The following is a 26,229-nucleotide window of genomic DNA, read 5'->3' as shown; positions in this document are numbered from 1 at the left end:
GCTCGGATCGGCTACGCTTAGGGCCTTGGGCCTGGCGACCCAAATTAATTTTGATGGAGGGATGGCTGTGGACGCGAGGCTCGAAGCGCAAGCCTCCAAACTCCTAAGTCCAAAATGCCTATAAGAAACCAAAATACCAAGCCTCATCATGAAGGAAGAGGGTAATGTGGAAGCAAGCGTATGTTGCATACACGGCGCCTGTGCTACATTTTCTTTTATGTTCGAAGAGCTCACTTATGAAAAGCGCACGAATCACTGCTGTATTTGATTGGCTTACAGATAGCCAGATAAGCACTATGATTGGCTATTTTAAGCTGCTAGCGAAAACGAACAAAAAACAATTATTATTCTGAACACGCTGCAGACTATAAATGTTTTGAATGTGTTGTGCATTGTATGTGCATAAGTGTTTTGATTGCTTTTGATAGTAAGCTAATTTAAGTTTGCTGTATAAAATTATTGGTTAATTTTTTTGTTACTTCTGACACATTACGTACTAAAGAATAAGTTGCAAAAACTTATCATTCACCACGTGAGCAGGGTAAGTTTTTGACTGTCCAGAGTCAGACTGGAATGAGTTTGTGGTCTGCTTTTTTGCAAGTCCAGGGTTTCTGATTATTTTAACCATTCCAAATCATGTTTGTTAGCATTTAGAAGCTTAAGAAAGCTTATTAGTCACGTGCACCCATTATGTTTTTTTGCACCCATAATCCTTTGACCCAAAGGCCAGACTGGAAATAATACATGTTATGCCGAATATGTCCGGCGTAGTGGCAGGATTGCGCCAAAAATTTCAGCGCACGTCTGGCGTAACTTCGCATGCGCCGAAATCAGCGCATGGCAGCGGACAAATTTTTCAGCGCAGGGTGGTCTCATAATTTTTTTGGCGAAAGATGGTCACCGATTTTATGCGGTACGCTGGTCAATCTAGCAGCAGACTCGCCCCGCGGGCGGCTTTGGAGAGGTTTCGGGACGAGACCTCCCCGCCCCGGTCGTCGCGTGCTCGAACTGGTGAGCCGCTCGAACTCAGCGGAGAAGCGGCTGCCCAGGTGAGGCCTCAACCCTAGGCGTGGAGATAGGTATGGAAGACCTTGTTGAACATCACCAAGCGTCATTAAGCAATACTGCAGTAGGTTCCTGCCCACTGCGGTATCGAGGGGAATGAGAGCGCGGACGACCTGGCAAAACAGATGGCCGCCCTTACCTCAAACACCCACTTGCTGACCAGAGCGGTTCACTGTGCGGCCTCACATCAATGGCGCGACAACTGCTCAGAATCACTATTCAAGCCACTCCTCGGGAGCACGTCGTCGCTCCTTATCCCCGGAGCGGACCGAGAGGATGCCGTTTCGGTGCACCAGATGAGGGCGGGCCACCAGGGGCGTCGACGCGTAAGGAAAACTGGTCCGACTTTTTCTCGGGGGGCCCCCACCGGTGGGGGCCCCAGGTGTCGCGAGGGCCCCGCGAGTCGCAGCGGGGGGCCCCGTGGCCGCAGCAGGGCCCCCCGAGAGCCCCAACAGGGGCCCCTCGCGGCCGCAGGAGGGGACCCCGCGGGCCGCAGCAGGGCCCCGCGGTCTCTAGCAGGGCCCCCGAGCCGCAGTAGGGCCCCCGCGGTCTGCAGCAGGGGCCCCCGCGAGCCACAGCAGGGCACCGCCTAGTCGAAAAAGTGGTCCGACTAGTCGGAAAAGTCGGACCGGTGTCGACGCCCCTGCGGGCCACTGGGGCCGTTCGCTTCAATACGGCACCGAATCGGCTGTCTCCACTCCGCGGCGTGCCAGAAGTGCCCAGATAAGCGGTGCCCCGCGGCGCTCTGCGCCGTGTGCCGAGAAGAGGGTGATGTGCTGGAGCACATGCTGCTCTGCTGCCCGGCCCTCGCTGCCACTCCCACCAGCCTCGAACACACTGCTCCGCCGATATTAACATTGGCACAAATTTGTGGCCCCGGAACTCACGGTTCTAGCTTTGTTTCACGGCATGAAGCTAGAGAGCGCTAAGACTATTGAGGTATTGGGTTTCTGTGGAAATGAAAAACTCATTCGGACGCTCAAACATGGGAGAGCGTACAAGGCCCCGGAACACTCCGTCTGGTTCATATAGCCTTGATCGGTAGATGTGCACGTGCTTTATATAAAAAGGGCTTAATTTTCGCACAAATAGGCACCTAATTTTTGGCGCAAATCACACAGAAATTTCAGCGCAAAATCGCTAGCGCCGAATTTCAGCGCAAAATCGCTTGCGCCGAATTTCGGCGCAAGAGGGTCTCACGGGCGTCCGGCGTAGTGTATGGATGTTTTCCAGTCTGGCCCAACGGTACTTCAATGCAAACTTTGATTTCTGGGAAAAGATGTCACTTGCACTATCTGCTTGACCAGAGGGCTGTTTGGCTGCGCAGCAAAAATGAAGTATGAGGCACCGGATATTCACAGTGAGGGCTACATTGCCCGTTAGTCCAGCCCACACAGTTACATCACATGTGTGGCGTTTGCTGTTTGGTTGCCTACCTACTGTACAATACTTCCCTGCTGTGCAGCATGAAATTTGGTGCTGCAGGAGACAAAAGCGGCGCCAATTAAAGTTAACCATTCTTTATTTCCTATTTTAAATGTTTTTTGTTGTTTTTTTGGGTATCATTATCACTCATCTCTTTTCAGTGGAACATGCTATGCTATTAACCACATTTGAATGCATTTTACCCAGCCATAGGACGAAAACCACCAGTCCATCAGCCATCTGTGCCATGGTTCCGCCGGGCACAGAATATGCTGCAGCGACGCTCTGGTCCTGCATGCCGGCCTAGAGTGGGCGGAGCCAGGCGGCCTACATCACCCAAGTATGAAGCATTCAGCACAGATCTATGCTGCATGGACCTGAACAGCCCTCAGACTGGGAATCTGAGCTGAGCTATGCTCATTGCCCAACTGACCCCTGTATGTATTTGACACTTATGCAGCAATTTGATGACAGATGCTGCTCAATCCTGAGTCCTGACATTTGACAAAGTTTATGACAGGAGAATTTTGATCCCAAAGTCCATACTATTGATTACTCATCTTCAAGCATTTGACCTTGACCTGACCTGACCCATGACACAAACAATTTTAGGCACTTATTGCAAGTGTCTTGTCAGTTGTTACTGGCCTTTATTTGCCACCTGCTTGCCTTGTGCTGCGCAGCACAGTTACCTATTGTTTCTTGAGTTATTGGCTGGGGGTGTTAAATACCCCTCCACTGCCCCAGCAAGTGATGGTTGGTGACTGATGGAATACTGTGGCAACTGACAGGTTGATGTAGTGGAAGTGAAGGGGATTATCATTATGTAACTAACTTTGCATTTGAACCAGGGGGGTGTCACTACTTTGCTTCGCCATATTAGGTCCAGTCCAGTACTGATATCATTGGTTTCGATCCCGGTGACGTCAGTGCTGTCTTCATCCGGGAACTTGTTGCACTTGGTTCTCATTAGACGTAGCCATCTTGTTTTGTCTCCTGACGACACATTTGCGTCATCGGGATCGAAACTGGCTGTAAACAAATCGCTCAGTGTCGCTACCTACTATATATGGCCTTGATTTGAACCATTTCTGATCTCTACAGACTACCACCGCCAGTTTGCAGACTGCCGAGGCACTCACCATGACATCTGCCGCGGTGCACGTCTCCCTGCCGGCCTTCTCCCGGCTGTGTGTGCTCTGTAACGAGTGCTCCCCGGCGCCGCGACCCACCCGCGGCCTGCGAGCCGTCCTCTCTGACGCCGCCACGCTGTCCGAGCTGGAGCGCCGGCTGGTCGGGCTCGACTCCGAGCTCCCTCTGGTCAGCGGTATCTGCAGCAGCTGCCGGCGCCGACTGCTGCGCTGTCAGCGGCTGATGACGCGGTTCGCCGCCGCTGCTGACGCCGTGGCCGCCGACTACCGGAGGGCGGCGGAGGCGCGGAGTGACTGTAAGGTCCTGCTGCGCCGCGGCAGACGCCGCTCCGAGACCTCGTACGCAGCCTGTTGTCGGCTGACTGCCGACGGCGGGGACCCTGCTGACCTGGTGCGGCGTCTGGTGACGGACCAGTTCGGACCGGAGGCGCTGCGAGGCAGGGTAGTCATCAGTACCACCGTTCCACCGGCACCGTCAGAAGAAGCCGCCGCTACCAGTCAGGGATGCGGCGACGGCTCGGATCTCAGCGAAACAGAGAGCTGTAGCTCTGAGTCAGAGGACCGTCAGACGGGAAGGGAATCACAGAGGACCTCTTACATTACGGCTGACGAGGGCCGAGAGACAACAGCGGACCGTTGCGGTGCTGGTGGCTTAGGCGACGCGAGCGGCACTTCTCAGCCGCATCCAGTCGTCACAGACAACGGTCCCGTTGGTACGAATGTCCCCGAGCTCTCCGCTGGGTGTTCGAATATCGCCACTCCTGCTGCAGCAGCGGAGGACGGTCATAACGAACAAGAGGACGAGGAACAAGGGGACAATCACGATGAACTGGAGGACGATGAACAAGAGGACGATCATATGGCGGAGGACAATGAGCAAGAGGACGATTATATGGCGGAGGATGGCCAAGATGCCAACTCTGACCCAGACTGGCCGGGCCGGCGAACCATTAGACGCGCCGCCGTGCAGGCCAGCGCTGTGGTGCACCCCCAGACAGGGGACACCCGATCGGACCGGTTGCCGACAGTGAGGAAGACCCTGCGTTCTCTCTGCTGCCATATGTGCCGTCAGACGTTCGGCTCAGAACGCAGTCTCAAGGCGCACGTCGAGAAGCTGCATAAGATCGCAAGGTGAGTGTGCAGCGAGTGAGGTATATGATTATATGCTAGTCTTGGTAATAGTTTTGATTTCGAAGTGTTGATACGAGACCTATTGAATATTGATACTCACTTTATTCGGAAAAAAAATATTTCTAGGAGCTAAAATCAATTGCTTTTACAATAGCGTGCCATTTCGCAACAGATGTGCTAACGGCAGTTGACTGAAGGGGCTACGTGAGTTCGGTCACCCCGCCCTGTCTGACGACCCCGCCCCCGCCGGCAGCGCCGCCCCGCCAGAGCAGCCGGTCCAGGTGTGGTGTCCCGCCTGCACGGCGCTCCTGCCGCCAGGTGACGTCCTCAGTCACGTGACGGAGCGGCACGCCGGCCGACTCGAGTGCGGCTGCTGTCGTCTGGCACTGGATGGAGCGGCGGAGGCGGCCGGTCACTGCGCCGAGCGACACACCGCCAACTACATGTGTATTGTGTGAGTCACTGGCTGAATCAGAGTGACAAGAGAGTTAGTTGCTTGGGTCATAATTGTAGTGTTGGTTGTTAATTGTACGATGCTCGACGTAAGAGTGTCAGCCTGTATGTACTCTGTAATGAGCTTGATGGGAGCGGGACTTGGCCTTTTCGTCCCGATTACCGCAAAAGTAAAGCGAAATAGGGCAAGGAACTGCCAGTAGAACTTTAACTTTTGTATTCATTTGTTGTAGGTATCTACGCTCGACGCTAACTCCAGTCCTCTGTCGGCAGGTGTCTGCAAATGTACAGCGATCAGGAGCAGCTCATCAGCCACATGAACTCCAGTCACGAACCTCTGCCGTCCGGTGGCGACTGTGGCGGTCCCGCGCCGTCCTCCGCCACCAGTCCCGACTCCTCCGACCCAGTGGCGGCCGTGTACGCGGACCTGTTGCGCCGGCTGCGGAGTCGCGCGCGCCGGCTGCGCCTCAGTCTGCTGGGCCGCACGGCCGTGCGGTGTCCCTACTGCGCCCAGACGTGCTCCCTGCACTATCTGCGGACTCACCTGTACAAACACCGAGCGGCCGGGTTCCGGTGTCGGGTGTGTGACAAACGGTTCAAGTTCCCCGTGTCGTTTCAGAAGCACCTGCTGGTGCACGCCGGCCGGGCCGACAAGTGCCCGCAGTGTGCGGCTGTGTTCAGCAGTCGCAGTAATCTGCTCAGCCACCTGCGCACGCACAGCTCCGAGCGACAGTTCAGCTGTGACCGCTGCCAGAAGCGGTTCAAGTTCAAACAGACTCGCGACGCACACGTTCTTCGCGCACACGGTGGCGGCTCGTCCAAGGTGTGTGACGTATGCGGCGCGGAGTTTCGGCTCCAGTACCAGCTGACTGTCCACCTGGCGCGGCACGTCAACGGGCGCACCATCCGCTGTCCTCTCTGCCCTCGACTCTACGAACTCAACCTGGACCTGAAGCGCCACCTGTACAGCAAACACAAGCTGCGGGCGGCAGAGGCCGAGCGACGGTTTCCTGAGATTCGGCGGCGGCCAAACACGACCCTGGAGCCGGGCGCCGGCCGGACCGATCCCGCAGCTGACCCTGACGAGCCATGTAGAGCCACCGGCGACTATCGGGTCCCTGACGACCCTTCTCAAGTCTCCGACAGCCCCTGCGAAGAGCCCCAGCAAACAATGCCGCCATCCGCAGCCTCTGACTACCCCGCTGCGGCCGCCGTCTCGGAAGCAGTAGCGACCAACGAATATCTATCTACCGCCGGCCCGCCGCCCGCCCCGGACGGCGCCCTGGCGGGGGCGGGGGCGGGGGCGGCTCAGGTGGAGGTGGGGCGGCTCATCACCGTGCCGCCCGAGCTGCTGGCGGGGGCGGGGGCGCCGGGCGCCGGCCAGGTGCTACTGCTGGTGGATGGAGGGGGTGGTGTTTTGACACGGGATGTTCTGCCGGCCTCGCCTGCAGTGTTGTAGGTTTAGTCTGGGGTGTCTCGGGGATCATGATAACCTATTGGTACAACTTGATAATATGACAAATGCATGACAATGGTGCTAGTGTGTAACGCAGAACGCTATTGGTGTTTCTTTTGCTAGGCTGTGCCGGTGTCTCTGGCTTCAAGGCAGCGTATGCCTGTATGGTACTGAGTGGACCTACTGCTGTTACATGGAAACGAGGGGTATGTGGGAGTGAATCTCTGAGAAGTGGTTCTCTCCGCCCAACGCTATTTATTTCAAGTTAGTGTCGTTGCTCAGGGAATTATAGACTTGCTTACGTGCTATAATAAATTCAGCACGTTCACTTTGATAGGAAGGCTGTAGCAAATCGGCAAAGTAATGACATTTTTGCGAGTTAAATACAGGCGTGTGAACATTACTTCTCCTGCCGTGTTGTTTCTTACGCGACCTAACCTACACTGTCTGATCCTTTGCTGCAGGTGCCTCTGAAGCTGGGAGAGGCCAGAATATCCTGACCAGCAACCTTTACCAGCTCCTGGCTGCTGATTCATATCAGACCGCCTGCCAGCCTATGCCATCCTGAGCTGACGCCTTCTCCTGCAGGCCTGGCCGGGATCAGCCCTCTGCTGTGTCGAGATTTCGGTGAGCTCGAACACTGTGGACATAGAACGGCTTCAGATGGATAGGTACCAAGCGTATTGTGGACGACTTGCTGTTACAAAAAAATAGCCATGTTAACGTCATGCGGCCCTCGGGTGAAATTTTATCCGCAGTATCCCTAGCGGTGAACGGTGCAACTATACTTTAGCTTTCCCACTAGATGGCAGTATAAAGGGCGCTTGTAGTAAATGTTGTAGGCGGTAATGGCATTATCATCTGCGGTGAAAATGGAAGAATTAATGCCCTTCCACTCAGAGATCAGACTGAGTTTTCAGCATCTCCTGCTTCACCCTCACAATCCATGAACCATCACGGTGGTCTGCTGGCTCAAGCGATTGTTGCATCAGGCTACAGGTTGATGGCTAGAAATAACCACAATATGAAGATCCCACTTTACTTTTGTTTAAGGTTTCAGATGGCCTCTTCATGAAGCATGTTTTGTTGCATTTTACATTGCTTGCGCCTTGCGCATTACCTAGCGCCCGACACGTGCCAATTTTCTATTGACATCTCAACTCCGACATGTGCCAGTCAGCTCTAGAAAATTTTCACCTATGCTCATCGAAAGCGTCGTTGTTCTCGGTACTCCTGATGCTCACCATTATTCCATACATTACTCCCAACACCCTCTGACACCTCAACACCCCCTGTTTTTAGCCGAGGGGTCGCCAACAGCCAGTGTTTACCTGAGTCCGACTCCATTCTGCGCCGTCCACCTCTATCCCGCCGGCGAGCCCAGCCGGCTGGCTGCCAGGCGATCACGTGAATCGCCGAGCGTCTCTACCAATCGCCGCCGCCGGTACAGACCGCCGACCAATCAGAGCGCCGCTCTCTGCGCGCCGTACTACTGTTCACGTGCAGCGCTGCCGACGGGAGGGGAGGGGGACGTTCAAGGCTGTCAGCGGGCGTGGAGGCGCGGCTGCGCGTGGCTGGCCGCCGGCAGACGAGCGGGACGAGGCACAGTGGTGCGAGTGTGGTCGGTGGAAGGTGCGGCTAGTAGCGTGCTTTGACAGAGCGTGCTAGTCTGACAGAGTTCGAAGCGAGCGAGCGTAGAATCTGACGGTGACGACTATCCGACTGGTGTGCTGCGCAGTTTCGCCTTGGCCTGTTCCGCCTGGTGGTGTTGGTGCGTGACCTCTGGTGCCGACTGCGTCTGTCACCAATTACCGGCCGTACGACGGAGACGAGATGGCCACGAGGGACACGTTCGTCCATCTCCTGGCGGGAGGGTAAGTTTGGAAATTATACCCAGCCTCTCAGGGCTCTCCTGTCGCTCGTTCATTATATAACTGGCTAGAAACCCTACACGATGTGGCAACCGTTCATTTGCGCTGTTTGCTGTGCGGTTATGCACGCTTAGGGTAATTGGTATTGCTCAGTTTAAGGACATTTCCAGTCTGTGTACAGCACATTCACCTTAGAATTGATTGAAATAATATTCCAGTTAAGCCTTACTTGGTCGGACCATGTCCCCGATAGCGTCCGTGCGCATTATTTGATGTGTTGGTGCAATGTTTGATTCACTTCCCATGGGGATGGAGAACTCTCGAGTCTTCCTGTTAGTTCGCCATAGATCTGTGTCATGGGGGTCGTGCGCAGTGCAATGCGCCGATCCCCGACTGCGTGCTGACTGTGTGACTGATCCAGTCCGGCTGTGTCAGTTCTCTGCGCAATGTGAACGGAGAGGGGTTGGCAGGTGCGCATTAGCATGGCGGAGGGTAATGAAGCTGCTAGAAGGGGTCGTCAAGTACGCATTAATGCAGTGAATGTTTGGTGTGGTAGGGTGGAAGGTACGCAGTTTGTTGGCGAACCTATGGGGACTGGGAGGGGCTGTCAGTCCTTACAGTACGCATTGGTGGCGACTGGCGAACGTTCGAGTGGAGCGGAAAGCACGCACTACGCAGTAGCGTCGGCTCCACCCATTGCCCGGGCCAAGAGGTAGCGGTGCGTAGCTGCTGGGGAAGTGCGATGCAGCGTGGTGCGCGTAAATCTGCAGAGTGCAGCGTGCACCAATTTGTGGGTGACCTTCGAACCACGAACGTCATTGTTGACATTCGCCTGGGAGGAAGGAAAAGAACGAAAACCGAGCGGTGGTACTGTCGGCCCGGTGGGCGGTGACCACCTACATGTGACTATAGGCTATGGCTGACTACTTGTGGCTGAGACTGAGAATTGATGTCTGTTTCTCTGCAGGACCGGCGGCACGGTGGGCGCCGTGGCCACCTGCCCCCTGGAGGTGGTGAAGACCCGCCTGCAGTCCAGTCGGAGCGGCTTCGAGCGCCTCCAGGTGCCGTCCATTGCCTCCGAGCAGCACGGCCGCGGCTCGGTGACCTGCCGCAGTGTGGGCCAGCGCCGGCTGCTGCACACGGCGCCGCCACACCTCTCGCGCCAGGCGGCCCACCTGGTACTGGGGCCGGACCTGGGGCCCGGACCGGCGCCCAGCCGGCCGGCCGGACCCGGACTCCTCCAGTGTATACGGTGAGTGGGGACTGGGGAAGGCTCGCTGGGGTGCAGGAATGGAGAAGCGAGTTTTACTATAATTGCTGGTCTTATCAAATTATCAAGTCAAAACTCCGCTTTTTTTGCATATTCCTGTGTTTTCATTACGAGACCCACTTTGTGGTTATATAAGATCACACTCCCTTAAGCTGTTGTATAAGCTGATTCCTACAGCTTTGACATCATAATCTTCGCGTCTTCTTACGACGCGTTCCCATCGGCAGTATAGTAACTCAACTCATCGGCTCATTTCACAGGATCATCGTTGAGAACGAGGGCCCGTATGCGCTGTTCAAGGGTCTCGGGCCGAACCTTGTGGGTGTGGCGCCCTCGCGAGCTATTTACTTCTGCGCCTACCAGAATGCCAAGCAGTTTTTCAACGGCCGGTTCACCCCCGAGACTCCGCTGGTGCATATGACTTCCGCCATGTGTGCTGGTAAGTAGGCCGTGGTTCGGTTCAGGTTTAGACTCAGATTGGACCTGTTTTACCTCCGTCATGTGTGCTGGTGAGTCTTGGGTTCAGTCTTGGCTGGGCTGCATGATTCAGTTTCAGTTTGGTTATCTCCGCCATGTTGTGTTAGTGAACAGTCAATGATTCAGTCAGGGGCTAAGCAGTTTCAGTCCGAATTACGATAACACTCGCTGGTGAGTAATGTTGATTCATGTGGGTGCATCATTTGACAACTTGTCCTATGTGAGTGGCATTGAACACTGAACAGGATCCGACTTGTATCAGCTTGTTTGCCAGTTCGGAGGTTTGTTAGACTAGCATGTGGTAGAATTAAGACCCCAAGTAGCTTGCAGTTTTCATGGTGACTTCCAATAAGCAGCGTATCTAGAACCAAGCTTCTGGGTCAGAATCCGTTCACATAAAGTCACTAAGCGGATAATAGTCGGGACGCGGATATTCTTCGAGTGGTCTCTTGGTTTCCGTGCTTTGCTGATTGTGAACCGCAGTCCGTTATTAGCCAGTATACCGGGGTGGGCTGCCCGTTCTGAGCTCCTACACAAGAGGAATGTTTCTCGTGCCAGCGCTTCCTGGCGCTTTGTGGGCAGCTGCGCAGTTGCACGCACAGACGATCTTATAACCTCGGAAGTCTGCTATATTTAGCTACCCTAGCCAGCTCCGACAATCCTTACAGTTTTATCGCTCTCATATCGTCGCATTCTCCGGCGTTGCGGCTTGTGTTGGCGCTTGTATTTATGTGCAGTTCGTCAGCCTCTGCCTCTCCTTCCTTCCTTCCCGTCTGTCATCCTTCCGTCCGTCGGACCACACGTGTCCTCTCTCCCCTCGGCCGTGACCGAATCACTGGGTCTGTTGGGCGTCCTTGGCGGCGGTACAGACCGCTGGCCGTCTGACGTCAGCACCGTGCACGTGCACACGCATGTGCGTCGTAGTTGCTCGCCGTGCACCCGCACCCCCGCACCCCCGCCCCGCTCCCCGTCCCCAAACCGGGTGACCTCGTTCGGCTTCGGCATGCTCCCACCAGCTGATGGAAAACTACTCGCTGGAACTGTCCGGATCTGTGGTGGTAAAATCGCTGGGTAGATCCGGTAATATCTGGATATTACCGGTTACACGGGTTCGGTTGTTTATCTAGAGGTCAAAGTGCGGCCGGTCTGTTTACTCTTGCAGTGAGTGAAGCCAGGTTTTCGGCAGGCCTCCGGGGTCACTGCGGCGGGTCCGTCCGTCAACGGCGGCGGCCGGCCCCGGCTACCGCGACTGGCGCACGGGGCAGAGCACGAGCTTGTAGCACGATGCAGTACACGGGGCTGATGAGGGGCCACTGTTGCAACAAACAGTTCCTGAGCACAGAAGGCCGCCAGCGGAGGCCTCCCAGGGGACGCAGAATGCTTCCACCTTTTGAGACCTTGGATGGGATGGTGTTCGGTACATTGTCAATGATAGCAAGAAAATCGCGAGACCTTTTGCAATATTCCTCACAGTCCTGAAGACGATACTTCAAAGAGTGGGTGTCGGTGGTGCCTGAAACCCTGCGCACTGCGCGCGCAGGGCTTAGGTATTCATGGTTTGGCCGACGTTTCAGTTATGCAGCCTTATCTGCTGCAGTTCGTCGCCAGCCGTTGTCCCTGTCACCTGCAGGCTTTACGTCACTGTCAGGCTATGCTAGCCGCTGGACGATGTATCCCCATAGATCAAAGTGACTGAGCCCGTACCGTTCGATCGGTTCTCTTAGCATGGGCGGCGAGTTTCCGACCCTCTCATTCTCCCACTGTCTTGCGGAGGAGTTTAGTCGCGTCGGCGTTGGATTTGTCCACCTTTGTCCAACCTCTGATCGGGTTACCGTCTCAGCTCGGTCCTTCCAGTTTTTACCCTGAACTTCGCCTTGACCTGCCTCGCAGGCTCCTGATCTGGCCATAACCACTGTCTCTCCGTGCCACCACTCTGCCGGAATAGCCATTTAATCGAGATTGGAGACCATCTCGTCTAAGTTTTCTGCTACTTCCATGGAGACGCTGTATCCGCGCGCCAGCAGTGTCCGTCCCGACCTTCACCTCGGCGGAGCAATTGGGCGCGGCCCAGGCCTGTCCCGGTCGGTAGTTTGGTCTGCCGGAGGCCAAAGAGGCCCCTGCGGGGATGGACGAGACGGATTCCAGTCGCGGGGGTCATGCAGAGGTCGCCAACAACAGTCACTCGCTGACCGCGTGAACAGGGCGGGCGCCCTTGGAGGTGGACATGGCCCCTTCGGGGGTAAATCGGGGGTAGTTATGGCGCCCCTATGGGTGCACGGGGACGAGAAATCTTTCGGGGTGAATAGGACGTCCCGAGGATGAAAAATGAACACCTCTGGCTAGTCAGGGCGCCATTCGCTTGAGGAAGTGCCCCTAATGTGAAGTGATGTCCATCGGGTAAAGAGGTGTCCCTCAGGGTGCATGAAACACCCCTCGGGGTGGACAAGGTCACCCTCTCCGAAGTTGGCGTCTGCTCTTTCCGGGACGAACAGAGGCTCGCGAGGACAGAGTGGGCGAAGCGCCCCATCTTGGCTGGCTGCGTGAATGCCTTTCGCTAACATCAAAGAGCCTTATATAATCCACAGTCGTCAGCGAACGTTACGAGAGCCGGCGGGCCGCTGATGGGCCCGGTTGGCGTCGTGTTCTTGGCCGTGACCTTGGGAGAAGGTCTGCCTGCGGGCCTCTGCAATTAGCGTCGTATATACATGGTTAGCCTGTTTGGCGTTTGCCCCTAAGTTGTGGCCTGGTATGCTGGATAGTATACCAATGAAATAAAGATGCTGCAACGCTGCGCACCGCCATGCCAGTCGAGTTGCTAACTGCTCTCACTGTTGGCTTGTGCATGCTTTGACGTCTTTGCATGATCGGAAATGGCGTGAGAATGGCAGGATTTCGTCACTTACTGTGCCCATATAGCCGGTACTCCCATCACACACGGTGCTCTCAGCTCCTGGCACCGCTTGGCCGGGAATGGGATTACTGTCATTGACCGCAGGATAACCACAAATACTTGGCGGCAATGTGTAGTTCGTCTTCCTGTCCCCTTTGTCTCACTCACGTGACGTGGTTGTCACATGGCGCGTGAGTTCACAACTGCGCCATAACATTCCGGTTTTGTTTATAGTAGCACCCGGTGTTGGTTGTTCTTTTCTTCGTCGTCTTTTTTGTCTCGACATGTCTGTGGTCTGGGTCATCATAAAAACTAGTTTGTTGATGTTTTGAACGGTGGAATTTTACCGTCGCTCTGGAGTCGGTTCCAGGAGATAGAAGAGCCACATTAGAAATGTGAATCACTGAACGTTTTGGTGTGCTTCGAGGATGGTATTGGGCGACGACTTCGCTTACATGGTTTGGTATGGATGACAATGCATTGGACTGGTTTGAGAATCGTGATCACAGAAAGGTGTGTGATAATAAGATCATGGGTCAGCATAGAATTTCGAGGTCGCAGGAACGTAAGAGCATAGTTATCGATATCAAGAGCACCCTACCTATCCGCCACTGATAAGGCGGCTAAGGACACGCCTCAGCAATTCATTGAGCGCAGCTTTGTTGACCATCGCCTTCCTGTCTATGGTGCTCGTCTGAGCGCGCCAGAGAGTCGACGATATTGACTGTCCTGTTTTAGATACCGCGGAATGTGCTAAAAATAGTCCTCTTCAAACAGAAGTAGACACCACTGATATCGGTGTTTGCAGATGATTGTAATGTCTTGTACTCAGAGGATATACCGACGGATGAACAGTATGGAGTGCCGCTCGTCTGTCCCCGCCCCGTCTCTATCCCATGTTCCTGTCGGTTGTTTATATCCGGGTTCCTGGCCGCACGTCCGTCCGCCGCCGGCTACCAACTCGCTGTCCGATCACGCCGCGTTCACGTGGTACAGCTGCGGGCCCCTCGCCTCGGCCGACCGGGTACGGCCTTGTCGGCGCCGGCCCGGCCCGGCCCGGTATGGGATGGCGGACTTCACAGTTGGCACAGGTGGTCGATCGCACTCTCACTGGTCCAGTCTAACCCCCTTCTGTCCGTCGGTTCACGTGACCCTAACCGGTCTAGACCGATGACATCGGTATCAGTCACCGGTCGGTGGTGGGGCCGCCGCCGTCTGTACCCGTGCCTGAGAGCGCAGACGACACGGCAATCATGAATTAACCATGCGGCCACGTCCTGCCGGGGACTGTCTTACTTGAGTGTCCTGTGTCCCTCAAGTCCGAGTGCTGAGCTCAGCGGCGCGACAGATATTGAATGGCTATTGTAATGGTCGCTGCACTGCCAATGTGCTGGGTGTGAAGAGTTTTGGCCGTTCTGTTCAGGAAGACAAGCTTCGATTGATGCTCAGGTAGTTTTGTGACGTCTTCTGTACGAATCACCTTGGCGAATAATCAAACAGCTCCGACAAGAGGACCCATGGAGCTCGTGGAGACGCCATGAGGTCAGAGAACCTCATTGACCCTCGTGGAGTGCCAAATTGGCAAGGTTTTGTCATCTGCCTCCCCCTTCCCCTGTTACTCCCCTAACAGACGACCCGGCCTTGACCGGGCCTTGGGCCTGAATTCCTGAGGGGAGCATCACTGATTCATCCAATGTCAGGCGGCTGAGGTCGCCAGGGAGACGATGGTTTTTACCCGTGCCAAAGCTGCGCTGCAAATGTCACCACCTTGTTTGCTTTTGCGTCGTGTCAGTCTGTCTACCACATTGCTTAGCTGATTGTTTATGCGAGGAGACAGGGCAAGAGAGGGCATACGAGACAAGGGCAGTCTTTCTCTTTGCAAAATGCAGCCCTCGTCCATAGTCAATATTGCTGACTCATGTTGGTAAGGGCTAACGGGCAATGACCGTTAGCAGCCTCGTCAGATCGTGACAATAGCTGGTACCGTCCGCCGGAGAACGTCAACCAAGGGGAGGGGAGATTCTGCTCCCTGTTTGCCTTATTATACCACCTATGAAGTATGTTGGACTTCCGAATAACTATCTTATTGCGCTATTATCTTGACGGATGTTGTTCCGTTTCACTACAGTTTGTCATTGATAGCCTGTGTGTCTATACCCGGTGAATGACGGAGTCTGTTGTCCGTGTTCGGCAGGGTTCACCTCGTGTACGCTCACCAACCCGATCTGGTTCATCAAGACCCGTCTGCAGCTGGACCAGCAGCAGTTCGGGAAGCGACTCCGACTGGCCGACTGCGTCTACCGGGTCTACTCACAGCAGGTTAGTAGTATTCCCCCCCCCCCCCCCGGTTAGCGCGGTCAGGGAAGCGACTCCGACTGGCCGACTGCGTCTACCGGGTCTACTCACAGCAGGTTAGTAGCTCGACGCCCGCCCCCTCACCGGGTCGGGTAAGGTAGGTCGTGTATGGCTACACGAGCCATACACGACCTACCTTACCTTTAGATGCGAAATGACGTTGTCGCTAGATCACAACATCACAACAAACATCAAACATGTAGTACTTGGACCAGCCGCGGACTGGTTGGATTCCGTCAGCCACGGTTCCATTACCGTACCTTCCATCACTATTCGCTTCAGACTCCGTCTGCTGTGACGAGAGGGGAGGAAAGGGTAGTGTCAGCGGGCAGCGCTGTGTCCGAGGTCCAGGGTCGTCCTCGCTCGAGAGTAGGCTGTCCGGTCCGGACTTCCTGCTCTGTCAGGGTCGCCGTCTGTAGACGTTGAGACGGTTAAATTTGATCTTTATTTGGGTGTTTGTGTGCTGTCTGTCGTCTCCCGGTCGGCCCTGCCCCTCCCCAACAGTGGTTTTTATTAGACTTGATTATTGGCTAGAGAACGGCTTTATGGGGATAGAAGTTAGAACCTGCACGGGCATAACCCGTTTTCTTGGTTCGTATTTTTTCGGTGGAGATTACTAAACATGAATAAAGAACATATTAAACAGAGAACCACACGAGCCACTTGCGGTGCGCTCGATAAATGTGATACACCGTCTGGGAGAAAGAGTTATTGGACGGTTTGGTAGAAAACTTGGCGAAATGAACACTGCCGCTGCAGCCAGCTCAGCCAGCCAAAATAACTAAGCCGTTCTGGGCTGAGCGCCATTTATAGCTACGATGCCCCCAATCTTGTTAAGAAGTTCGGATTAAGTTTAACACAGTTTGGTTCTCATTACTAAGAACTTTGATCATTGTGAATTCCAAGCTGCTCTTTTTCTTTGGCTGTATGGAATCATAGATATGGCCTTCCGGGTCTTCTATATTCGAAATCAGTTCTGTTTATTCGCTGTCCCGCTCAGCTCACGCACGCCCGCCGCCGTCTGCTGGTGCCGCCGCCGCGCGCGTCTCCGACTGCGTGCACGTCGGCCGACTGAGGTCACCATTGACGTCACACACACCGGCCTCTGACGTCACTGGGGTCGGTCCGCCGCTCCAATCACCCCTGGGGCGGAATGGAGTCGGCGGGAGATGACTTTGATTGTGGAGAGCGGTCGAATCGGGAGGAACGCTACGACCGGTTATGATGAATTATTGTGAGCTTTTGTTTTTATTAGCGAACGAGTAAGCTCATTCGATTATTTTTCTTTTTGCTCTATATCACTGGCAAAATTCATCCCTAGGGACACGCCTTAACTACTTTTTGATACCCCAGTTGGCGCAGGCCTCGAGTTTATGTAACTTACAGGTGTTCTGAATGGCACCTACGGTACTTCTGGGCGCAGTGCCACCCCTCCCCTCCGTTTCCCCTAACACTGACTCGCCAGCCATTTTCTTGGCTAGTACTTCTGACTTCGGTCACGTTATTTCTAACGTGTAAACTCCCGTGTTACTGCAGCCACTCACAGCAGCCTGCTCGAACCCCACTAACTGATATTTCCTTCTCTTACAGGGCCTGCGCGGCTTCTACCGCGGTATCACGGCCTCCTACTTCGGCATCACGGAGACCATGATCCACTTTGTCATCTACGAGCGACTGAAGCGGCGGCTCCAGCTCTACAGGTGAGTTATTGGTCGATGTTGGACACTGTTCCGCCACAGTCGTTTCGTTGGGCTGCGCTCTGATCTGTGGACCGGGGGCACCGGTGCAGCTTTGGCACGAACTCCACTCCCGGTTGAGCGACGCTGAACTGTTGCCATGGTTACCGCTCCGAGTGCTTCCTGCACTGTCGCTCTAGGCGTCAATACCGTGCCGGTGCCAGCTACATATCACAGGGACGGCGCCGGCCGTGACGTTAGTTCCATGACGTCAATGGGATGGAGGCCTATTTCGGCCCAGGAATGTGCCGCGGCTGTCGGAGGGCCCGTCTGGGGTGTCGGGCCGAACTGTCAGACTGTGGTGAGCTGGAGTTGAGAGTCGCGATGGGCTGGCAGTGTCCAACCAGTTTTGGGCGATTCTCGGTGCGGTCAGGAGTCGAGACTGCCGGGGGTACCGGACTGGGGGGGGGGGGGTTGGAGAGGGTTGGGAGTGGTTGGATCGATGGTCACTCTGTCTGAGATGCCGTCGTGTCGCCCGAGGCCAATCCGACCCACTCCGGTCTGAGCAGGACGGGCTGTGATATGCCGAGGCCGCGACCCAGAGAGGCTGGGATCGATAGTGGTTTGTGGCTCTCCAAGAAGGACAATAAACATCAGTAGAAGGCGGGTCTGAGCTGGACCGGGTCGGAGAGCGCCGGGCGGAGCGGTCCGGAGGCGCGGCAATCAGAGTGATGATCGAATATTGATCTAGTGGTCAACGGTCGTTTCCTTCTCTCACTGACCCGTGGTCGGCTATCTATCGTTCATTACCTGTCATTCTTGTTTGTAAATCCCTTCGCCGCTCCTTATTCTTGTTCATCTTTTCTACAATCCCTCGATTTTGCTCACAACTTGAGTTTTTTATCCGTGTTGATAGATCTTTTCCTCACCACGTGCAATCTTATTCTGCTGCCCCTGTTGCTGTGTCTAGGTTCTAACCGACTGCTCTCTGTGCCCCGCAGGTCCGCTGACCCGACGACCAAGACCAGCTGGGACTTTGTCGAGTTCATGCTGGCCGGCGCCGTGTCCAAGACGGTGGCTTCCAGCGTCGCCTACCCTCACGGTAAGTACCAAACGACAACATCTCTCTTCCGCCCCTTCCCTGCGCTGCTGTTCTGCCCCTACCGTCCCCCGTTTGGGTACCAATGTCCTGGCCTATATGTCCTTTATGACCCCTGCATGTTATTAGGGGTCCAGCGGTGGAGAGTAATTGTCACTATCAGTCGCATTGGCATGGGCTGGGCCTTTGACGACAGTAGTGGCGCGGGACACTTCCACGGCCTGATGCAATCGTCTCCATACCACACGACCGTCTGGGCTCTGCAATCTGTCACTGGAGGGCTTCGGCACTAATGAATCTTTACAAGAGGCTTCAGGGGCGTGTCTCCAGGCTGTGGAGTCCCGAGAACCAGGGCGGTGCCATGTGGGGTCTTTTACAGCAGAGCGCACGCAGTCAGGCTTGTCCGTCTCTGAGGCCGTCGCTTCGTGAGGACAGAAGAACGGTCATTGTAGGGTTTCTCCTACTTGTGGAGTTAAGCATAATCTGCCTGCACTTCGCAGTCTTCATGCCTTGTTGCTCCGTCTGCAGGGTTACCTCTGGGGACAATAATGAGACACGGACTGTATCCTTGTCTTTGGTAGCCTTTTCATTGGTACGACTGTACTGAGTCCGCCGGTCCCCTACCGTCCGTCACCTGACGTCCAACTGTCACCCCTGTCGCCCCCCCCCCCCACCCCTCCCCTCCCGCCTTCAGCGGTGTAGGTCGAGGTGACACGGCCCGTGTATTTTATTCGCCACTGACGGGAGCAGTGTGTGACCTTGCCTCCTACCCTCCCCTCAGAGGCAGGCATGGGAACTGACGTTTGGTAGTCAATGATAAGAGATACGGAAATAGGCTGAGGTCCTCTTCACACTCACACTTAGACGTAGGCGGCACGTGGCAGTGTTTTGATTCGAAATAGAAACAAAGATAAATCCCTTATTTTTTAACCGTGAATTATTTTTCTGGTTCACGTTATTTTTGGTTATCACTAGCATTTTGTCAATGAGCAGATAGGCTATATTATCTTACGCTCTTTTTTGTTTTTGGCGCTGTTTTTCTGCTCACCTTTGTTATTTTTCACTTCTAATTTTACATTTATTTTGTTTGTTTGGATCTAGTTTATTTTTACCATCTAAGTTCGCTCGGCAGAGCTCGCTGTAGGAGCAGATGTTGGTATGGGATGGGTTCACATGGTACAACTGCGCAGTTATTGGGTATTATTTAGTTAGTATATTAGATAATCTGCAGACGCAGACACCGCGCCACTGTGGTGTGACAACATCGCACGCCATTGTAGTGCGATGTTTCTCGAGGGCCGTACCCACTTCCATAGTGATCTGCTCTATTTGAAAGTCAAAACGGTGTCCGAAATAGGTGTGGAGCTGTTTGTGTTTGGCGCGATGTAGCCGCTGATGAAGCCATACTTGTTCCCGTTCATAGAAACGTGGGACCAAATTCAAACGTATTTTGTGGTTCCAGTCTTAGAGCACAACTTTATGTCGAATTTTCAATCATTCAGGCCTTTTCGTATTCTTCAATACACCAAGCTACATAGTACATAATAGTGTGACCGCTGTGAACGGGACGGGCTGCTCAGGAACTGCGCAGTTCCGACGGCCGGTCGACCGACGGCGGTCGGACGGCCGGGTGGGCGGACCGGGTTGGACTGGTTGGATTGGCGAGAGCCGGTACAGAGTTCCGTCGGTCGTCGGTTTCGGTTGGGGTTGTTTCAATTCGTAGCAGATGAGTGAAAACTGTAGGTCCCAATGCCCATAGCGGAATAAGACAGAATGAGGCTATACACATTGCAGGATGATTGGATGGCGTTACCCGCCGAGACGGGGTTATGATCGGAGCATGATCGGCTCAGCTTTGGCCGGCTGGCTGGCAAACCGCCACCGTCGTCTGTATTTTCGGGGTGATAATTTAGCTGAAGGACCGGCGGCGGTCCGTGCCGATTTGGCCCGGCCGCAGTTCGGGCCGGTTTGGCCCGGTCGCTGCGCCCGCCGACCGTGCAGCGGCCATCCATGGCTCACGGCAGACGGCGGCGCCGGCTGAGTCCGGTTCAGTAGCTCTGCCGGGCGGCCGGCAGAGGCAGCACAGGTCCCTGCGGCTCCGCGGAGGCCGACACCGTCCACCAGGCTCCAGTCGGTCGGGGCCAGGTGCGGTATGGCGATGGGCAAGGGATCTGGCAGGAGATGCCATTCCCGATGGTGGACCTCGGGTCCTCTCGGAGGTGTGACACTCACCTGACCTGTCTTTCACCATGAGTGAGACTGTCTCCTCAGCTGCCTCCGCCCGGCAGGGCTCGTCTATGGTCTCAGGATGAGAACGACATAGCTTTCTGACACCTCGCCGCAGCATGGCACCGAAATCAAGGCTAGTATCATACCCATTGGGATGGAAACGAAAATCTCCTAGATCCCTCGACCGCTCATGACTATGTTCAGGGTTTATTACAAAAAAAAAAATATAAGGAGTAAGCTATTGATAATTTGTGGAGTGTGTTTCCATCTAAGTTAACTTTTCTTGCGCGCCCCTAGTTCCAGTATGCATTGAGCGGTGCCGACAAGCCAAATAGGTGTTCGACGGGCCCCGGTTTTCTCCCCTGTCCGAGGTCCAGACCTCGTCTATGTGAGGGAACCGCCGCCCCGTTACGGACTGCCTTCTGCTATCGATCGGCCCAGTAGTGTCAACCGTATATCATACGACGGCAATTGGCACATGCACCAACCATGGCGGGCTGCTGCTGCGGCAGCTGCAACAGCCGACTTCCTGCACCGTGCACTGGGAAGGGGAGGGGTGTGGACTTTGGAGTACGTTCAAGGACAGCCCGCCGGCCGGCGCCTGGCGTGGCACGGGCTCGCCGATACCTACTGGGACCTCAGGCTGCCGTCATGACTGTTACAATTGACAGACCCAAGCTGTCATAGGTGACAGTCGAGTAGGGTATTCGACAGGGCAGTTAGTCATGCTCTTGTAGATGCGGGCAAACGGTGACCTTTGTGTGCACTGTACAGCAGTCAGCTAATTTTCGTGCGCCACAATCAGCTGATTTCCGTGCTCGTTGCACGCCAGCAGCGTGGGAAGGCTGGGTTTTCCGGCACACGCTCGACCTTCTCTTCTACAGAGTGACGCTTATCCAGTCGTCTGACCGGGTCGGGTCCGAAGGTCTGGCTCACCGAGCTGCTATAGTGTGGAGGAGGGTTACATCAGAAAGATGGCACGGGTGACCTCCGTGGGCAGATGCACGAACCGGGCCACCACTTATTACGAGTATCAATGTCTATGCAGCAGTTTGGTCATCTTCCTTAGTAGGGTATTCCTGGGGAATACCTCTTTGTATTGCGTGCAGCCTCAATGACTTACATTGATTTAGTCTCTCGTCATTCCTTTGTTTTTCTTCGCAAAAGGCTGTTTCCACGACATTCCGTTGTTTTTCTCCGCAAGGGATAGTTTTCACTATATACAAAAGATGCGACATTCTCACACTAGCCACGTACTCGACATACCTCACAGATCTGACGAAGACCTCGGTATGCGATATCGGCACCCGTCCGATCACCCTCTCCCGCTGAGCCACCCACCCCCCTGCGGAGCCTCGCACGGGTGCACCAACCGACCACCACGTGTCGCCGGTCCGCCTGCCACGTGCCACCGGTTGGCCCACCACGTCTCGTCTGTCTGCCACGTGTTGTGTCGTCGGATACCAGCCTATCTTGCTGACACAGTGATGTATTTGCCACGTCCGACAATCGATCCCACAGTGTATACGACTGTGTCTGTCTGCCTCAAGGGCCTTACCCACTCTGTCTGTCTGTGTGCCTCTGTGCTGACCGGTGGACTGTGTATACAGGCATGAAGGTTTCCCGGAGTGGTCGTCCTATCAGACGTCGCCGTTGATGGACAGCGAGACCGGGAGCCCGTCGGCCTGGGTCGCCGTCTTCACCGTTCGTCTGTGCGTGTCTGTCTGTGGCCTATGTCTGTGTCCATCTCTGCCTGTCTTTTGCTGGCTGTGTGTCTATCCCTGGCACGTGGCAGGCCGCCACCCATCCCACCCCCTGCCGCCTCCCGTCTAATGACAGCTTCCACCGGTCTGCGTCGTTGGTCCGGTGTGGCGTTGTTGGCGAATAGAGAGAAGGTGAAGAGAGACTGACCGAGGCGAATTCCTTGCGCTGTCAAGACCAAACGGGACCGGTGGGATGAGGGATTGATGGCGGAAATGTTGACGTTCGCAGAGGACTGACGCGGCTCGCCAGAATACAATAATGCTGTCTCAGCTCTTCGCCTACGACGTAGTTGTAAATGACGTTTGTTTCAAGCATACTTTTATTTTAACCCATATCGATGTCTCTTCGCTTTTGGGCCTTGAGTGGCTTCATAGTGTCCACTTATGACGCTTTCCATCTGCTCAGGTTAACTTCGATCCTGCCATGGATCTTAGCTCAGATTACCTAATAGTTGTGGTATTGTCTAATGCATCGACCACCTCCAGCGGTGAACGTTGAACACGACTCGACGGCAAGAAAACAGAACCACCAACGGAACATTTTCCGCCAGATCATGCTGTTTCGCTCTCCAGTATTGTGACAGCGCTGGAGCGGTCGTTTCCATAGTCTGCCTGTCACGCTCGAGTGTGTTGGTGACGTCACTGCGAAGTGGGTGAGAGGTCACTGACCGCTAATGGAAAAGAGAGTTTGGTGGAAGGAGAGTGTATGCGTCCAAAGTACAACTGCTGAGTCAGGAATTCAGTGGATATGTCGAGGGCAGCGAGTGACTGGCGCCGTTTTTCTGACCTTTCTCCACCCCTTTCCCTCAGTGACTTGAACGAACTCTTGTGTGGCGTAAACGCTGTGTAACCTTTATATGTGACCCGCCCGTGACCCACCCGTGACCTGACCTGACCGTACCCTCCCCTTCTCTCTCCACAGAGGTGGCTCGCACCCGTCTGCGCGAGGAGGGCACCAAGTACCGCAGCTTCTTCCAGACCCTGTACGTGGTGTGGACCGAGGAGGGCTACCGGGGCCTGTACCGCGGCCTGGGCACGCAGCTGGTCCGACAGATCCCCAACACGGCCATCATGATGTCCACCTACGAGGCGGTCGTCTACCTGCTCAGGTGAGAGGACGGAGAGGGATAGGGAGAAGTAGGGAGTATTGCGATTTCTTCTCGGGTGCGGTGCTCAAATGCACATCACAGTGATTTTTCTGAGCCAAAATTTACAGCCGTCGTGCCTTTTTGATGCTGCTTGTATTAATGGACTCTAATTACGAATTAAGTCGAAGTGAAAATATATCTGCAGTTCTACTTATGTGCTCCGATTAGCTGTTTCAACACCAAATGCGAATGAAGTTCTCCTCCTGTCCTCCTCAGAAATATCCTACAATTCCCATCATTCAACACCTAACCTTGTTTGCCTTGCCCATAGTTTGCAGTAGCAGTTTGCGATCATATCCCCCCTCCGTGGGTCACTGGCGCCATTCTGCAGTCATTACATAAGCCAGATGGTTGCCAGATGTATCGCAGTATACCAGTATGTCAGTGTCGGAGCTTCCTGTAAACACTGGGCTGGCCAGTGCTCGTGTCCAGTCTGTGTTATTGCGGCACACCCCGCGGGCTGCCCAGATGACCTGTGACCTCCGACGTCTCGTGGAAAACTACCCAGTCCCGGTGACACAGCGAACTTGAAGTCGAGGCGTGCGCGGCATTCGAGTCCGCAGTTGGCGGGGGCCAAATTGGCGATCATTGACGTCAGAGGTCGTCGTCGATTCCGTCAGCAGGGGCTCGAGGGGAGATATGCGTCAGAGGGGTCCCTTTGGAGGGGGGGGGGGGAGTCTGCTTTCCGTAAAGATTCTTGCTAGGGGTCATTTCTTGTGGCCTGTGGGAAAATTGTAGCCTGAACGAACATGTCAGAGGTGTCACGGGGGAAGGGGAGAAGGGGAGCTGCTCTGCGGTAACGTAGTACCTCTAGTAGGTAGTGGAACCTACTCTACCCTTACTACTTTAGAACTAAAGCAGATTGTTCGCTCTCCCAACTCCCAACCCCCAACCCCCACCCGTATCGGACTTTCCGTGCCATGGGGCCCGCCGAGGAGCGGTGGTTTCATCAGCCCCGTGGCGAGAGGTCAGTCGACCTGCTCACTCAGCGCCCGGTGGAAAAATAGCCGCCAGGCCAAACCAAACACCAGGGCGGCCTGGCCGACCGTGGTCACCCAGGGCCATCCCGGAATTCCTCACAAGCTCTTTGTGGTCGTTGATATCTCAACGTCGGTGAAGCTATTCCATGACCTGTCCTTCCAGCATATTATGATGAAATTAGTTGAATGGAACAGTTCCGTTGCCAAGTGAATATCAGTCCTGACTGAAATGGGCAGCTGGGGTAGTTGAGTCACGCACGGCCTGGTCAAATCTGGTAGGGTCAGCTCAGTACGATCAGTTGCAGTGGATCACATATTCTGATCGGGACATTCTGATGGCGCCGACCCCCAGCTGCTGCTCCACCTTGTTAGTCACTCCGCTGCGTCACAGCAAGGCCTGTGGCCGCTCAGCTGAAGCGCATATCCGCTCTCCTAACTTCTCAGTTCGGCCACTCCCCGTCCTCACGTGTCTCGCTCCACATCTCTTACTTTGACAGGCATTCTTCCGTAGCCCCAGGCTGATTGTTTGTCCCCGGATCATCACTTCAGTCACTGACCGTCTGTTCCTTTGCTTCCCCAGGGACCAGTCTGGCAGCAGTGATGACCTGTATGACGACGACTCGGACGCCGCCTATGGCGACGCCACCCCGGCGCCGACCACCCAGAGCCAGCAGAGCTCGGTCTAGTCGCGCCGTCCCCTCCCCCCTCCCCCTGACCCTGCCCAGTGACCTGCCTCTGTGATAGCCGTGGGTGATAGTTATTGTTATGTTATGCATGTATGCTCAGAACGGCGCGGGGCCGGGGCCTGTGACGGCAGGTAGTGTGATTGTGAACCCTCCCTGGATGGGTGGGTTCGGCGTCCGTGGCCCCTCTCGGCTGACCCAGGTCACGCAGCGGTGACCGGGGTACGCCGGGCGGGCCGAGTGACGATCTAATGTCCATCAGGTGTTATCGGGTATGTGGCTGCTTACTGTTGGTCGCCTCTCGATGGTGGCTTGTTTCTGCGCGGTTTTGTAGCGTGAGCGGCGCCGGGAGACGGTAGTCGCGCGCCGCGGCTCAGGACGGGCGATGGGCCGCCGGCCCGCTCCGGCGGCCCAAGAGTTTAGGTCGTGTTCGGCAGGCTGTGGTGGACGGGCGCCTTGGGAGCACTGGGCTGCCCGCCCCACTCTTAGCGACATCTATAGTGATACGGCCGTGACCATGGCGACATCTATATGATTCAACTGTGACCAGTAGTCACAGCGTGGTCCTGTTTCTGGGTTCCTGTCACTGTGGTACTGTGGTAGTGTAAACTGTGGTTACCCTGGTGTAACGTGCGCTTATTATAATGAGTTTTGCATCGAAATAAATATATATGAAAGACCTCACTCAGCCTTTTAAACCTTCACTCAGTAACGTATGTTTGGCTGTCGTCTGAAGCTGATATGAGCTCAATTTACTTCCTGAAGCAATAAGAGATGTCTTCCTGGGTCACGGGACATCCATGGCTCTGCTTCTTGATTATCCCGGCGTAAAAACATGATATGCTTCTCTTGCGAGAGGACAGGGAAGACGATGAGCTGCGGTAGTCATGAGATGGTGCGCAAATGCGGGAGGGCACCACAAGAGGCAGTGGGGTTTTCTCTTCTTCATTCTCGTTTGCCGCGATAACTTTTCAGTCCGAGGAGAACCCCTGGTTGGAAAACATGACTGACTCGTATGGCCGAAAATTCCAGACACTATTTGTAGTCATTTGTTATTTGGAACAATTACAAAGCTGCCAACGCTCTCTGGCCAGACGTTCTGGAGAC

General features: G+C 54.9%; 1 protein-coding gene across 2 annotated transcripts; it reads left to right on the top strand.

Moving 5' to 3' along the window:
- Window positions 1-407: 407 nt before the first annotated feature.
- Window positions 408-25,806, top strand: LOC122381725 (solute carrier family 25 member 36-like). Of its 2 annotated transcripts, XM_043366255.1 has the most exons (10): window positions 408-541; window positions 7,146-7,308; window positions 7,984-8,555; window positions 9,520-9,804; window positions 10,083-10,261; window positions 15,384-15,508; window positions 17,135-17,244; window positions 18,222-18,322; window positions 23,234-23,420; window positions 25,020-25,806. In XM_043366255.1, the coding sequence occupies exons 3-10, from the start codon at window positions 8,515-8,517 to the stop codon at window positions 25,123-25,125; spliced, it is 1,134 nt and encodes a 377-aa protein (XP_043222190.1). In that variant the 5' UTR covers window positions 408-541; window positions 7,146-7,308; window positions 7,984-8,514; the 3' UTR covers window positions 25,126-25,806. The 2 variants fall into 2 exon arrangements, with proteins under 2 accessions (XP_043222190.1, XP_043222189.1); XM_043366254.1 differs by lacking the exons at window positions 7,984-8,555; window positions 9,520-9,804; window positions 10,083-10,261; ... (3 more) ...; window positions 23,234-23,420; window positions 25,020-25,806 and adding exons at window positions 2,652-2,830; window positions 3,595-4,772; window positions 5,026-5,226; window positions 5,499-6,680 and having other exon boundaries at window positions 434-541; window positions 7,146-7,292.
- The last annotated feature ends 423 nt before the right edge of the window (window positions 25,807-26,229 follow it).

The sequence above is a fragment of the Amphibalanus amphitrite genome, unplaced genomic scaffold, assembly GCF_019059575.1.
Source record: "Amphibalanus amphitrite isolate SeventyFive unplaced genomic scaffold, NRLGWU_Aamphi_draft 000126F_arrow, whole genome shotgun sequence".
Taxonomy (NCBI): domain Eukaryota; kingdom Metazoa; phylum Arthropoda; class Thecostraca; order Balanomorpha; family Balanidae; genus Amphibalanus; species Amphibalanus amphitrite.
Note: the sequence above shows the minus strand (reverse complement) of the source record. Positions and strands in the feature narration are given on the sequence as shown.

What these genes read in the sequence shown, in the direction of transcription:
- LOC122381725 (XM_043366254.1), top strand. Translation starts at nt 3,634, where the DNA reads ATGACATCTGCCGCGGTGCACGTCTCCCTGCCGGCCTTCTCCCGGCTG. An exon ending in AAGCTGCATAAGATCGCAAG is followed by an intron (nt 4,773 to 5,025) that starts GTGAGTGTGCAG and finishes CCCCGCCGGCAG; the next exon opens with CGCCGCCCCGCCAGAGCAGC. An exon ending in GCCAACTACATGTGTATTGT is followed by an intron (nt 5,227 to 5,498) that starts GTGAGTCACTGG and finishes CTCTGTCGGCAG; the next exon opens with GTGTCTGCAAATGTACAGCG.